Source organism: Thunnus maccoyii, chromosome 8, assembly GCF_910596095.1.
Source record: "Thunnus maccoyii chromosome 8, fThuMac1.1, whole genome shotgun sequence".
In the NCBI taxonomy this organism is placed as follows: Eukaryota; Metazoa; Chordata; class Actinopteri; order Scombriformes; family Scombridae; genus Thunnus; species Thunnus maccoyii.
The window spans coordinates 20,545,040-20,561,484 of NC_056540.1; the positions used below are offsets into that span (position 1 = coordinate 20,545,040).

Genomic DNA, 16,445 nt, shown 5'->3' on the forward strand with positions numbered 1-16,445 from the left:
CTTGCTTGCAAATACCTTTAGTCAAGAAAAATGTTAAATGCTGTGCCAGCCAGCCAGGGTTTTCTGTCTTCTTCCCCCGTCTTCCTTTCTTGGTTGTATTTTTGTGTGCTGTGCTCGAGACAGATTATTTGTTTACTTCCTTCTCAATGGTGGTTAAATGTCTGGAAAGTGTCCAGAGTATTCCTCGGTTGCCTTAGCAAATTTAATGCCGACTCAGTGATCTGAGTGCTGTGCAATCTCCTCCCCAACTTTGCAACAGCAGCCACTGTAAAAAAAAAAAAAGCAGCTAAAGCATCCAAGTTATATATTTAATCATTTGGATGATGTCTTGTAATGACTGTTTACATTGTCAACATCATCTGCCTATATGCTTACAGAGTTTTATGGTTCACTTCTGATATGTTTGCTTAACCTTACCCCTCTTCATCTTTGCACATCTGAGAGACAATATAAATGTATTATATTGTAATGTGGGAAGGTGTGTGCCTGCAAGTGTGATAGTTCAAAAAACTCAGACCTCTTATTCCCACTCAAAGTTAGTATCAAGTTCTTTTTAATAAAACGGATGAAAATATACTTACATATCAAACAGGGAAGGTTAAGTTTTACTGAAAGAATAAAAATACTCAACATGATAATGTTAAATCATTTTCTCTCCATCGTTAGAAGCCCAGTGTGATCTCTCAAGGGCATTGTAAATGTATGTGCCAGGACAATAGATGAGTCTGATATAAATAATGCATACTGTTAATGAAATGATAATTCTTCATCTGTCAAACAGTGCTCCCTCTTGCTTGCCAGTTGGCAGCCCTGTCACCTTCATCAGCTCCCTCCAGCACGCGTTCGTGTTCACTAAGGTGTACTGCACAGTGCTCCTCCATTACCCTCTGCAGGTGTTTGTCAAATGAGCCCTAATGTAAGTAACTCCATTGGCCTGTATGACGTGCCCTTTACCTCCAACAAGCTCCAGCAGAGTGTGTTTATACAGCCTCGTTCCCCTTCACCGTTCTCACCACACACACAAACACACACACCCTCCATCGAGCTTCTTGCATCAGTATGCCGAGAACAGGATGGCCGAGAGTCATTATCACAGACCCAAATCTAATTTTACAGCACGCAGACGAGCGACCAAGTGGGACAGGTCGGTGCATTGGACTGAATAAACAACATAGAGGTGTTGCATGTGTGTGGCTGTGCTGAACCTCAGCTGTCAGGTGCCAGTGAGACCTTACAGGATGCATGCTCACATACAAACACATATGCACACCACTGCAGCAATGAAGGCATGCTACATAACTTACCAAACCCCTCAAGGCCTTCTACCTCTTTTTCCTCAAAACCATATCATATAGTTACAAGTCTCTAATATTTAAGTGCCAAAAATCACAGCACATCTATCCTCTTTGTATTAGGAGAATTATCCGGTTGCACTTGTTGGTGTGATCTGCATTTTTGAGCTTTGTGTGTGCGTGTGTGTTTGACGGCCTTATGGCAGCCATTAGTGTTAGCTCACTAATCCAGTGGCTGGAGAGATAATTAGACATTGCACATCTCATCAGGCCGTGCAGCGTATATTGACAGCTGTCTCGGTATTTTCCCCTCTCTCTCTCTCTCTCTCTGTGTCTCTCTCTTTCACTCACTCACTCACACACACACATACATATTCTCAGAAGGAAAGAAAGACAAGAAAAGAAAATGAATTCAGGTTATGAATTCAGGTTATGATATATCAGAATGTTAAAATGTGAATCAAAAAACAACATGTTACTTACATGTTGTGATAAAATAAGTACCTCTTCAGTGTAATGATCAAAATACTATATATGCGCTCTTGGCTCTGCTCCGTTGGTATGTGTGTGTATGTGTGTAAGTAGGGATGTCAAAGGCCTCTGATGCATGTTCAGTATGATGTAATGGGCAGCAATCAGGCAGACAGGGAGGCAGTCCTGATGATCACACATAAACCATCATCGCAACAGGCCAGTGTCACGCAGCCGCCATCTACTAATCTGCACTCCTGACTGCCAAAGCACTGGTTAATATGTCCTAATCTCCTCATGTTATCTTCTCAATTGCAAACACACACATTGACCCTGGATGATGGTGCATGTTACGGGTCATGCCTAGAGAACAGTGCTTTTCCTATTCTCTATGCTACAGCAGTACTAAGATAGCCTTGCTCGGACTTGTTGAATATGAGCGCATTTGTGGCAGCAACTTCTGTAAACTGACTGAGCGTCAGACACGATATACTGCAGCAGCTGCGTTGCCAGGGGAACTTAGCCTTAGTAATTTGATATGAGCTCCAGTCATTTGCACTGATCCTTCAATTGGTAGCAGAGGGACCAGTGCAATCATTCAATCATGATAAAGCATGACCTCTGACTTACTACACGCCACTGGCTGTAGGGCCTGATAGAAGGAGGAGTCTGGAGAGAACCAGGGACACTGTGGTGTTATTCCACCTTCGGATATACAAAGAACACACTAAACCTCAATCAGATAATGAGTTCCACTCTTAATCATCTCTGTATTCCCCAGTGATGAATTCATCCAGACTGTTTTCATCATCATCTCTAAAATTGCAACAACCTGAATGCAGATCCTGTAGACTGGTTGAGCAGAAATAGTACTGTACACCTGTTGCTTTTCTTGATGATTTTTAAATGTACAGTGAGATTCAGACAGTCGATCTCTTGCTCAGCATAAACAGACAGGACTAGTGAGTCAGGAAATACATTGTTACAGAGATAAAAGGCAGAACCACCTCAAAATCCTCTAGATCCCTTCTCTCGCCACGGTTGCAGAACACAACACACACACACGCGCACACACACACACAAGCAGTAAAAGTTCTGCCTTTGGATCTTGTGGGTCCCTCTTCATCCTTTTTGATGGGTTCATAAAGACAGCAAGATTGAACAACATGAATATTGCACAGGGTTCATTCCTATTTAACTGTTTGCAAAGCAAATCAAAGAGTAGAATAGATATAAGATGCTGCTTGAGAGATTAGTCAGATTACTGATTTGAGGTGTCAGCCGGCCACAGTGGGTGGTGGTTACTTTGAAAATAACAGTTGCTTTAACAGTTTTTACTAGACCATTTTTATTCACCAATCATGTAAAACAAATACATCAAAATAAAACAATTTTGCATTTGCAAAACGGTTTAGGGTTAGGGTTAGGTTAACAAACTGAAGAACTTCAAAATTCTCAACTGTAAGCATCACATTTCTTGTCTTAAGTCACTTATCTATGTTCTTGCTGTAGCCAGCACCTGTAGATAAAGATTTTTTTCCCTTTGATCTACATTTGCCATGTCTGGTTTTGATTCACCTACAACTAAAATAAATTAATAAATAAATTTGATAAATACAACTACTGAAAATAAAGCCATGATTAATGGTAGCTTAATCGGCTCCATTGCACTGCGTTGTGGAGAAACAAAGTTTAAACTAAAACATGAGTAACGCTGAAGTCCTCAAAAGGTAGTTTGAATCAAAAGTACACATTTTTCACACTTGTGAGTGTAACTTCATGTTAGCCCTCTGTCTTTGAGAGAGGACTCCGATTCTAGTCAGTGTCAGTTGTGTGCGAGTACACAGTTACCGTACACACTGGCCAAGTAGTCACCAGTTACAAAGCATTTCCCTGGAGGCTGGTGTTTACATCCTATCCTCATGTAATGTAGGCAAAGGGATTAGATTAGAACACTGTATTATGACTGCAGGCGACATTATGATTTTAAAAGTCCAGTGCCATTCTTTAGCAGTGTTGCATTTCGTATAATATGCCAACTACAGGCCACAGAGAGCCACTACTGCTTTACTGCTGTGTTTTGGCCTAGTTTTGTTTATTTCATAGCTCTGGAGGGTTCTCTATCAGCTCTGCGCAGCTCCTCCCACCTGTTATGTTCCAAACACTGGTCCACTACCATCCATTGTCATTATACTTCCATTGATTTCTCTCTGTGCTGACTTCACTAACAAGCACAGGGAATGAAAGTGAAAAGTGGGATACTCTGTGTTGTGTAGGGAACATGACCTATTTACCCACCCACTCCCATCAGTTGAGTCATGTCTCCTGTCGTGTCACTTCCAGCTTAGTCGATCTGTTCCACCTAACACATCAGGCATTTAAGTATACAGAAATAATCCATGCCAATCTGAACCATGCAATCGCACTGGCATGTTTACACACATTCTGATCTTTTTTTATAAACACACACAATCATTTGAACCTCAAGTGTGGCGCCATAGATTTGGAATCCACATACGACCATTCATCAGTTACTGTATACACACCAGCTGAGGAAGCATTATACTCTGTGCAGCTTCCTTGTCTCTCTGATCTGCAGTGAGGCATCATGAGACATCACTGCACCATACTCCCCCCACCAGGGGAATGAAACCCATAACACCTTCCTTGAGGAAATGCATCGGTGGCGGGGGAAATCCAGAGTGTGTGGCCGGACTAAAATGAGCTTCATTAATGTTCACATCCAGTTCGCTGCACTGCACATTTGACCTCATTGCATAATATTCACAGCTATTCTTGAGGCCAGACAAGGGAAGTGATGGGGTTATTCTGAGGACAGAGATCTGGTTAATGGACAAATACTTGCATGAAAGAGACGACAGACACCTACACAAGAGTCTGCGTTTCCCTCCAGCAAGAAAGCACAATTTTTTTCTCCATTAAAACTTTATTTTTTTTGCTATTTCTAAATCAAGACACCATGTTAGCTATAGTTTAAATTTCAAGAATAGCTTAGTTTGTGCTTTCATGATCCTCATTAGGAAGTGTCCATCACCTAAGATGACAATTGCGTCCAATATTAGGGACTTGTAAAAAAAGACACAAACATGACCTTGTAGTCTGTGCCCGTCTCAAAGCTTTCCTTTGTGTCTCCATCAGTAAGAAGACAGTTTAAGCCAGCTGGTGTCTGAGATGAAGCCTTTAATCTCACTCCATTTCTTTCCTTGATGTGTCATACTGGTGGGGGATATGTAGGACAACATCACTTCACTTACTGTATTCTGGGACTAAGACTGTTCTTGCTAGACAGGGTAAAATTAGCATGGAGTTATTAATACAAACTTTCAGAAAGTCTGCGCTTCTTTATTTTGGCTGTAGCACACTTCCTTGATTTCTCTTTGATACCAGATGTTCCTCTTCACTGTGACAAGAGCCCATTTCCTGGGTGTGCTCTGGTTAATAGAGGAGGGATAACTTGAAAGAGAATAAAAGTGATTTTGTTACTTATGGTCTTTCAACTCCTAAATGCTGTCTCTCTTTTGCTTTCCCACCGTGATGGATATCGCCAAAGGGCCTCCATTGACTCACCATCTATGATTCACACATGTGACTGTTCAGTCATCCATTTTGGCAAGGGAGCATCTCCCGCACTTGATTTCCTCCTCCGGCTACCTCCTGTTGTGATGCTGGCAATGATAGATACTGGATGTTGTTCTGATGACAGTCATTTAGAGACTCATGTTAGATTTGGCAGGCTGGTCACTGTGTGTCTGTTATGTGTGTGTTTGCTTCTCATTGAATTATGTATACACAAGTGTATAAGTGCATGCTGTATGATCTTATCTTCCTCTTGCTCATCCTCAGCTGGCTGATGGAAAAGTAATGTGGCATCAGAGACTGTAGCTAACCTAGAAACAGGCTTCATGTGCACCAAGCTATTTGTGTATATCACCAAAACGACATTATTTGAAGCCTGGATGTTGCTTTGAACTTGGTCCTCAGCCTTCTATGTAACTAAAGTGCTTTCCATATAATGTGAACTGAGTCCTGTTTATTGAATCAACCTTGTAATGTGGCTTTAGTTCTGTAAGACCTACTGCTGTTTAAAGTATTTACACTGTCTAGGACTCCCTGCACAGCAATCAGTCACAGGGGCTTTTAGCCACCTTCCTCCGGCTTACAACTACATTGGTTATGATTCACCCACAATCCCCCAGGGGACCTGAGAGCTGCGGGGTCATGATATTGGCAGACACATCCACACACATTGCACACAAGATGCATCCACGTACACACACAGATATTACATTTCAATTTCCATTAGTGGAGCAAACAGAACTGTAGCTCGCTGACATCATCTCATTGATGTTTCATAACCGATCCAAGCGTTGAATAAACCAGCCTCTTTTTTTCATGTTTCTGTTCATGGTGCCTGAGGGACAAAGAGGACATGCTAGACTTTGTTAATCAGCCTTTTTTTTTTTTTAATCAGAGGGGTTCACCTCCAAGGTCTTCAAGGTCTGTGACCTGGAGCTTTATAGTAAAGTATTGCCAAACATCTCCATCTTATTTGAAGTCATAACTGAAACAAGGGTCAGCTGGTTAGAGGACAAGAGGAATAGAGAGCCTGTGTGGCCTGTAGCTTTAACTCTTGTATGTGTCGGGATTATGAGAGCACATTGCTGGTACAGCATTAGTCATTCTGAGCAGGCTGCTGTCTGAATCCTGGCCATTTCACACACCGTTTGGTGCCTCTGATTGAGATTTCTCCACGTCATTACAGCCTAGGCAGTCACACACACACACACACATTCACACACACGTACACACACACATATTCTGACACAAAGAATGCAGAGGCCACAGTGTTTGGGAGCCCACAGTACGCCTCCAAGCTAAATTACGTACTACACATGCAATTATAAACTAAGAATTGACAACTTGTAGAGTTAAGCTTGTGTAAATACATTCCCTGGTGTATTGGTGTCTCATTCAGTGATTGCTGTTAAAAGGTATACCAAGCACCTGCAAGGGACTAATAATTTTGTCTACTCTCAAACACAGATATGTGGATTGTTATCTCTTGATTGACAGTACAGGTTGAAGAGGAACATGTAAAATTGCTGTAAAATCCATTTTGATATTAGCATTTGTGTTCTGTTCTTTAATCAGGATGTACTATCTAGCTCAAACTGTATCATTTTATTTAAATTACTTTTTGAAAATAGAGAATATTGAATCATTTCTTGTCCACAAATAAAATGATCAACTGAGTACAGCACTCAGTGAAAAGCAAAAACATGTACCAACTCATTCTCATTATGTCCTAGTGCTGGTGGTGTTCAGTGACCCTCTTATAATCACAATAACAGCATGTCTTGTAGTAAGTGGTTAAAATGTCTTATTTACATAATTAAATAACTAAATATTTACGTCATATTTTATATTTAGCTGTGAAGGTTCAGATTGCAAATAAACATTATGGATGAAATATATTCAGCATTGTGCCTCTTCAACAATTTCCATCATTATCAGTCAAACTGTTACAAAGTGTCTGGCAGGTGTTCAGTTCTTGAAACTGCTTCAGTACTCTGTTTCACTGCCATATTTAGCTTTTATTGATGTATAAAATAGAATTTTGTTCCTTTTGCTTGGGTAAAAAAAAAAAAAAGATCTGTATTTATTTTCTCTGTGTGAGAGATTCTAAGGCAGTGCTGATCAGATGACAAAGACTTTGAAGCCAGTTGTTATACAAAAGGTGAGAGGTTAAATGACAAATGGCAGGCGTTCTGTCTGCTCCTAATTAGTTTCAGCGTTTTTAAGTGAGATGAAGATGGAACCGGTGGTGGTTTAATGAGGAGCAGACTGGCACACAGCGCAGACATCATCTGAACGATATATCTATTTGATGTTATTTTCGCTGCGATTAAAAACATGCAAGCTTACCCTGCCAATAAATAACAATCTTTTAAAACTTTCTGGCACTTTCAACACGAGATGAAACACCGAATAAGGAAGCAACACAACTGATGAACAATGAGGGTTTTTTCTCTGCACTCAGCCTGCACGCATATTTGTCCCAACGGTGGAGATCATCCTGGTTTAGCCGCTGGGAGAAATAATGTACTCGGGTTTCAGTCTACTAACCTCTTGTTTTTGTGTTCTCAACACAGCCCTCTGGTTCTAAAGGGGTGTTATAGATCACACAATCATTGCCATGGGCTTGCCATGTCAGCCATGACTGTGTTCTAGCCCCCCTCCCCTACTGGAACCTTGAGTGACTGATGGTTTCTTGTTCTGCAATACCCAACCCCCATTCTCAGAGCACATTATCTCTCTCTCTCTCTCTCATTCTGTCTCTATCTTTCACACACACCATCTTACGTATGTGCAGTCTCCATGGTAACGCGTGGTATCACTATGGCACCGGTGGCCTAGCATGCTGCAAGCTGCTGTTGTCGTGGATTTACTGTACCAGTGCACACACAAAGAGCAGACAGCCAGGAGAGTGCTGCCAAGAGGCTGTATGGTTTTAGCAGCGTCCCTTTGAGCTTATCAGAGATCATTCCTTTTTCCCCTGATAATATTTCCCTTCATCCCCTCACACGGAGGTTAAACTAAAAATCCTGCTTTTTCAGATTGCAATGATGATATGTGGAGATATTAATTTAGTCTGACATTAAATATTCGATATAATCACGAGCACAATCCAAGTATGCAACTTTGCCCTCTATTAAACACTATGAGCAAGGTTAACCTCCCCATTTATTCAGTGTTTGCCCTTGGAGGCCTCTTTTCTCTCTGAATTTAGAAATTCATTAAACCCTCGGTGTTATCATGACAGCCTCGGGATATTAATAAGAAGAGATGGCTTTAATTGTTTGGTTATATTTAATAATACAAAGGTCAACATAATGCTCAACCTTGGCAGCAAAAAGGCCCGTCTTCTCCTTTTTCTCTGGAGTTCTGCACTCTAGTGGCCAGTGGTGGCAAAAGCAGCAGGGTGCTGCGACCCTTTGGGTCTGTGTGAAGTCCTGCGGTCCTCGCTCTGTTACGGTAGATGTATATACAGATCAAAAGGTACTTCTTGTAAAACTATACAGTTTAAGGAAGGGCAAATGCTACCCCTCCTCTCAACCCTTTTCTATGACAGCAGAAGGTGCAGGTGAAGTAGGAGAAGAAACATCTTTTAGCAGCAATGCCTGTATTGTATCAAATAGACACATGCACTATCTATACATGCATTTTAGTACGATGTATTCAAAAATAAAAATTGTTGTATGCAGGTTGTATTTAATGTACTACTATGTCTACCGTAATTGCATCATGACTTTAGACATAATTGTTTTCCATTCTCTCATTAAATGTGTGTGTGTGTGTGTGTGTGTGTGTGTGTGTCTGTGTGTACTAGTGTGTCAGTGTGTGAGCACAGTACAGTGAAGGTGCCCCCGGGAGGCCACAGTAGACGGGCATTCTGGGGCACTACAGTAATTAATGTACCCATGGCACATTGCTACACAAGCAACCAAAGCACACACACACACACACACACAGCATGGGAGAAGTTTCTGTGTGTGTGCGTGTGTGTGTGTGTGTGTGTGTAAGTGAATGTCTTTGTGCGTCCTTGTGCCTTTCTTGCTCGTCTTCCTTATTTACAGAGTCTAATAGAGGTGTTGGTTACAGAGGTCACTACTTGTGTCTGTATTTTTTTAGATGGAAACATTATTTGCATTTGGATTAAACCAGAGATCGCTGCTTTTCCTCTTTGCTGGGTCTGATTTTTGGATGGCAGAGTTCATGTAGTATGCAATGATCTTCAGACAACTCCCACTTGCACATGAGCATACTATATAGATCTGTGGTAGACTTCCAATGAGCCAAATATAGTCCACAAATATACCAAAGATGACAAAAGAGCACTATTTTCTTCTGAGGCTTCTGCATGCAAAAGCTACAGAACAAATTATGATAGAACAATCTGTGTAATATATATGATTAATTTATATATTATATATATTTGTGCCTTTTAAAAGATTATACCTAAATGTAAGAATATCCACTCCTAAAGCCTTCTTGTTTATTTCAAATATGACTTTCTCCTTTATTTATCTTACCAGTTTCACTTGTGCTATTGAATTCTATTTTGTATTTTTCTTTCTCCATCAAACAAGCTGCACAGGATGCAGAAACAGCAAGACAGACATTATCAGGCTTATACACATTTTCACTTTCTTTAGTATCATCTTAGGTGTTTGATTAGTGCCGCTGTTGCACAGTTCAGCCTAACTCTCATCCCCTCTCTCTGTGTCCTCCTAACTGTCAGCGATAAACCCCGCCATCCTCCTGTAGGGCAAAACTGCCTGCTTGAGTGATGGTCTGGATTTACCAGTGGTGGTACGACTGAAGCAAAACCTGGGATCCTGCTTTTGTTAGCGCAGAGATCTGTCTGATCGTGTTTGCACAGGGCAGAAGTAGAGGTATTGGTTAGTACCAGGCAGGGACACTGTGTGCTGTGGTGTAAATCAGGGAGATGTATAGAGGTTCATTATGCACATTTCTGAGAGTGAACCAGTAATGTATATCACCGGGTTGGACCGTAGTATATTTACTGTATAGTGGCATCATCAACTATTGCTGTGCTGCTGAAGGAAAGGTCACATTTACAGGGAACTGCACTTTGAATTGCCTTGTTGCTGAAAGGTGCTATACAAATAAACTTTCCCTGATTTAAGAAAGGAATTTCTGAGATTAGATACAGAATACGGCACATATAATAAACACTCTTTCTAAAATGTGACAACAGTGGTGGTTTTAGTAATTGTTGATTCTCTTTTAGTTTTCTGACACAAGCTACTCCTATTGTATTTGCCCTGCAAGGATTTCTTCGAGATCCCAGTCTCGAAGAAATCCTTTTGATGAATTTTTCCAAATATCAAATAAAAGCAAAAGTAAAATCTCGTCTCGACACATGTTATTACAGCAACAGCCACCCTTTAGCTACCGTAACTTTTGTTAGTTGCCAGAATTTGATGCCATTACTAACTAAAAGCAAAAAAAAAAGTGATTACTGATTGATGTTATGTAAGAAAACATTTACAATTCATCTACCAAATAAATTGGATATCTCTATCCAATTTAAAAATTGTTTTAGTTTGAGGCTTCAATATTTTTTGTGTCAGAAAGAGTTCAACATTAAAATTAACTTGTTCAGAAATAATTTCTCAGTTATTTCTGTGTTTGTCCATACAAGAAGGGGGTCCTTTAACAGCAATATGGATCAGCTAATGGATATTAACTTACTGTAATTTCACTAAATAAGCTTAAACCACTGTGTTTATTGATTGTTTTCTACATTTTTTGAGTGAACAGACAGTTACAGTCATAACAGATTACAGTTTGTTTTGACTTGGTCAGACAAGCCTATGTGATTTTCAAGAAACCTTCCGACTGTGCCCTTGTGGTGGTGAACCAGAGGACACAAAGTCATAATAACCTTTTATTATGGCCTTTCTGTGCATGTATGGTACATAAGTGTTTACTCTCCATCACAGTAAAAATTGCCCTTATGGGTATTATTGCTTCTGTATATTAAGTCACCAGTTGTTCTTTAGATAATGATGATATAAAGCAAAGTTTAACCTTCAAACAACCTATAGTGCCCATCTTTTCTTAGAATATGTGAGTTAATGGTTAGACTGTTCCGGCAAAGATCACTCCCTCTTTCTGCCATTATGGAGAGCCATTTATGGAGCATATCAATGACAATGAAAGGGAAAACAAATGCTCTTATCTCTATAGTATGCTTCATGTAATTTATGCTACATCCCTTATTAATCAATACACTGGTATTGACCACTGAACAATTTATATCCCTATGTAGAGATTTAGGCTTTCAATACATAACCACAAAAATAAATTAACCTTTTATAAGGGCAGAAAAGTACTTGCTTCTGCATGGTTGACTGGTCAGCATAGTATTTTCACAGTATAATAAGGTATTGATTTCTTGTTTCACTCAGGTATTTGTATATATTGTATAGCTGTTTATAAAGGTGCTGCAATTCCGCACTACTTTAAATTCCACACTTATTGATTAATATTCATGTGTGTAGCTCTCAGTTTTTATTTGTGAATCTGAAATGGACTGCACTTGTGCTGCCATTTAGAGACAAATACTGGGAGTGCTGTATAAATAGTGAATAATTGTGACTTTATCTGTGAAATGAGGGCATTTTTTGATTCACAACTATAAGCTCAACATTAAATGAAGCTCATTTACATATTAAAATGATGCCAGTCAAGCTCAAAGAGTCAGACCCTAATTTGATGTGATTGTGATTAAATAATTAATTTAAGTTATGATGCTCTGCTTAGAGTGATACATGTCTAATATACTGTATGTTGCATATTAAATATGAGGATTTTCCCTTTAGGATGGACATACTACTCTTGATAGCCAGTCCACTTGCTCCCTCTAGTGTTCACAACAGTGTATAGTCAGCGAGAGTACACCAACCCTCAGGGGCACTTATAGTGAGCCTCACTATATCTAATTATTTAGTCTATCATTGCAGTGCATCAATAAAACTGCTTTCACTTTGAAGCCAGTTTGTCACCACGTCTATAAAGAGATATACTTTAACTTTACTTACAGGCCTAACATAATTGGACTTAATTTGAAATATAAGCATACCAAGAGACCACACATCATGGACAGTAATCTATGCCGTGGTGCTGATAAATAATCCCTTGTCATATTTGGTCAATCTCAGTATTAGCTGGAAGATTTGTAGAAACTGCCTCTACAGTCTCACAGGACAGAGAATTGTCCTTGTTAAAAACACTTTGTCTAATGCATACTAAGGCCTGTTGTTGTCTCGGTCGTTTGTATATCGATATTTTTTTCAGTCGAAAGTGGAAAGGCCTGTATAACCGGTTTAGTCAACGCATTATCGGATCATTTTACATAATTTTTTGTAATATGAGAGCAAAGTCTTCTCTGCCCCAAGAAGGAAGTACAATCTCAGGCTGCATTTTCAATCACTTTTCCTCAATCTGACCCCGCCGAGCGCCGCCACACATCGGACATACGCCCGTGTTTGTCCGGATCAACAAGACCTCTAAATGAATGTTTAATGAGCATTTTACATCTTCCTGTTGATGGCCACGCCTCGATGCTTTCTTCTCCACTATACGCCTCTGACAGTTGTCTGGCTTGAACTTTGCTGAATGTAGACTACTCGCCTTCACTTCACCACCCGAGGACTGCAAGTATCCGAGCCACTGCTTTGGTTTAGCTGTAGAGAATCATGACTTTTCCCTTGAGAAAATCTGTATCAGGTAGGTTGCTGCTCTTCTTGAAGAATTTATGCTGTACTTGTTTTGTGTTTTTACTTCAAATTATGTTTAAGTGTTATTTAGACAAATCCTCCCAAGTTATCTTGAGTGAAATGGTTTATGAAGTTATGCTTTTTAGTAGTGCTTGTAGTAGTGTTTTATTCTATTGATAAGTGATTGATTTTCTTGTTACTCTGCAATAGTTAACCGCCTTGGAGCTGTCCATGGTGCTGAAGTGCAGATGCCTTAAGCGCTTGACAGTTTGTCTTCATTGTTTTGCTCTGGAGTGTTGATGCTGTTTGGTTAAGAGCTTTTCGACTGGGTTTATTCAGAACACGTGTAGGAGGTTTATATTTTAACTGTAATGTTTAGTTTACAGAATTATGGCAATATTTACTGCATTTCCATTTCGCAAGATGTCAGACTTTATTTTGCGACGCCTCATCTTTAAACAAGGCATAATGCATAATCCTGAGGTGTGTTACTGACTGTCTTATTATTAATCAGAGGTAATAAATAAAACGTCTACAACAGTTTTGATTTGAGGACTGTAGATGGCACCATTGGTTAGGCTTTAACTGTGCTCTGTCCAGGACTGAAGAAAAGCCTGGGAGTGAAGAGGATGACAGTATCGGGTCGGAAATGACAGTCACATTAGTGTCAGAGCAAAACCCTTGGTTTTAGGTTTATACTGCGGCTAAAAAAAAAAAAAAATAGCGTCGACTCTAGCTTTTTAGGTTGGCATTTTCATCGTGTAAAATCGTAATAGCCTTCTGTAAAAGTTACGTGAGGATAGACGTCTTAAAGGTGGAAAGGCACAGGTTTTTATATGTTTCCTGAGTTATATTAATTATGTGGGAGTTTATCATTGGCTTAAGGCTGTTTGCTTCTTATTTCATCACACTACTTATTCCTCAGTATTCGTCTTAAACACCGCTGACGTCTGATGGTGGCTACCTGCTGTCTCTCTCAGTGATCTTGATGTTAAAACGGGCAATATAATTATAGTAGTTGTTATTCAGTCAATCATGTTTTAAGGCAGGAAATTCATGTAGTCTACGGCTGGTCGCTCACCCTCACCCAAGTTTGAAAAATACATATAAAGCCTAATTGTAAACGTTCTTTTCCGTGACTTTATGTCCACTGTTGTCTATTAAACATCCGTATCTGTGATATTGTGATATCCCCCATCTCTATCTTTTTCCTATTTGCCATCTCCCCACCCCATCTCCTTTACGCCGTTTGATATGAAATTTGAAATATCACAGATGACGGCCTACATGGAGATATTCATTTTTCTAACTCACATGCACTGCCCTGCACACTGACAGGGTTTAGTGTCTCTGTAGTTACACTCCCTGTCCTCTCTCTCCTCCCCACTGCTCATTCTCCAGGTTGTAGGTGGGATGCTCTCAGCAGCACATTGAGTCTGTGCTTTGCGTTGGGCTCGGATACTGCATCCAGAATGAGGCGCCTCCTGCTATTACATTGCGTTGCCTCGATTCAACAAAAGAGAGAAAACAAATGGAATCTCCTTAGTGATTCGCTCACATCCTCTGCGCTGTCTTTCTAAAACGCGGTGTAAGTCTCTTTCTTACAGCAGCAGCAGCAGCTTCAGCAGGGCATTAGGCAAACTGCAAACATTTTCCCGGCGTCTGCAAACAGGTGTTTCCATCCTATGGCTGCGCATTAAGCTTCATTCACGACTACCTGTCTACTCGACTACCATGTGCGCGGCCATGTAGTTCAATGGAAACCGCTTACAGAGAATGGCTTTGTGCGTATTTGTTTTGATGCCGAGAAAATGACACAGTTGGAGGAACATGCAACGTGCTGTGGTGAAACTCTTTGTACAGCTTCACGGTGGAACGTTTTGTTTTTATTTTTGGTTAAGTTTCACTTTTTTCTCGGAGATACAACGGACAATTCCTGAATAACGCCCAAATTTACGAAAAAAAATGATTCATTTGGACATCATCTAACGGGCTTTACCGCACTACTGGGACTGTTTCATTGTCTACTATTTATTGTCCACTTTGCAAATTCCTTGTTATTTAACGAACCGTGGTAGTTGTCACCACTGCTCCTGGACGGTTTCTCTCAAAACTCAGTTTTCTGGATTCAAAGGGGGTGATTATTTTCACTCTACTCCGGAAGTTTTTTCCACAGCGCTGCCAAACTGGCCATGGCTGCAGCGATTGCCAGCTCCCTCATAAGGCAGAAAAGGCAGGCCAGGGAGCGGGAGAAGTCTAATGCCTGCCGCTGCGTAAGCAGCCCCAGTAAAACCAAAGGAGCCTGTGAAAAACCTAGTCGACTGAACGTTTTCTCCCGGGTCAAACTCTTTGGCTCCAAGAAGAGACGAAGGAGGCGACCAGGTCTGTTGTGCAGTTTCATCAGGCCATTATCCTTACGATCACTAACTCCTCATCTATTATAGGGAGCCATTGTATTTCAAAACTCACCTTAAAAGATAGTATATACAAACTACTGCTCTGTTTTTGTGTAAGATTCAAAAGATTAATGACTCTGCCAAAGTTGGTGGGAGAATGAGGGGGCTCCCTTATGAGGTTTGTCCACAGAGAAATCACCTTTAGTGTCTAAGGCTGTGCTGAGGGATATATTAAACTGATGCTTCATCTTTCACAGTCTACTTAATCACACTACAATGGACTAGATACACAAACGTGCTTATTAATTAGATTAATTAGATTTTGGAAATCACTAAAGGCTTCACTGTCACTACAAGGCATTGCCAGTGGTGTATCCAGGAAATTTTGACTGGGGTGGGCAAGATGGGACACAGAGTCTGTGGGGTGGCCATGGCATAGTGAACCTTAATGAATGGCAGGTGATCAATGTAAACAAAATAAATGTACAAATGTACAAATAGAGATGTTCAATGCATTGCATTGCTTCAACGTAGGCACACATAAATCATAATTGAATTCCAAAATTTGTGTTAGCATCCATTGTAATGTGTGTACTCAAAGCCAGGTTGTTGTTTTTACATTTTATTATACAGCCATGCTGACCACCCACAACTAAAGTTATTATTACAACCTAGAACAGCACTAATATGCAACTACCATTCTTTGCAGTTTTCTGTTCCATGTTCATTATGTTTTCCATTTATACACTCACACCTTTCCACCCATGTGATAAATAAAACTTGAGTTGAGTTGGTCAGGATAGGCTACACATCTTCTAAGAGCTGTTTTCCTCCAGTGGAGTAAATAAATATTACAGGTTCAGAATGAAGCTCTGGGTCCAAACTGGTACAACACATTTATTCACAGTAGTTACCTGTGCAAGACATATTTAAAACACTTGTGTGTACAGAGTAGA

General features: G+C 40.2%; 1 protein-coding gene across 6 annotated transcripts in view; it reads left to right on the forward strand.

Moving 5' to 3' along the window:
• The window catches only part of fgf13a (fibroblast growth factor 13a), a 117,501-nt gene that overhangs the window by 70,609 nt on the left and 30,447 nt on the right, over positions 1-16,445 (forward strand). Inside the window, exon 1 of one of the 6 annotated variants that reach the window (XM_042418796.1) lies at positions 12,980-13,103. The exons of 4 other annotated variants lie outside the window; for them this stretch is intronic. In XM_042418796.1, the coding sequence (XP_042274730.1) occupies positions 13,073-13,103 (31 nt within the window). In that variant the 5' untranslated portion in view covers positions 12,980-13,072. Of the gene's footprint in view, positions 1-12,979; positions 13,104-14,587; positions 15,476-16,445 lie in introns of those variants that run through there. One more of the 6 variants, XM_042418794.1, reaches the window with a different exon arrangement.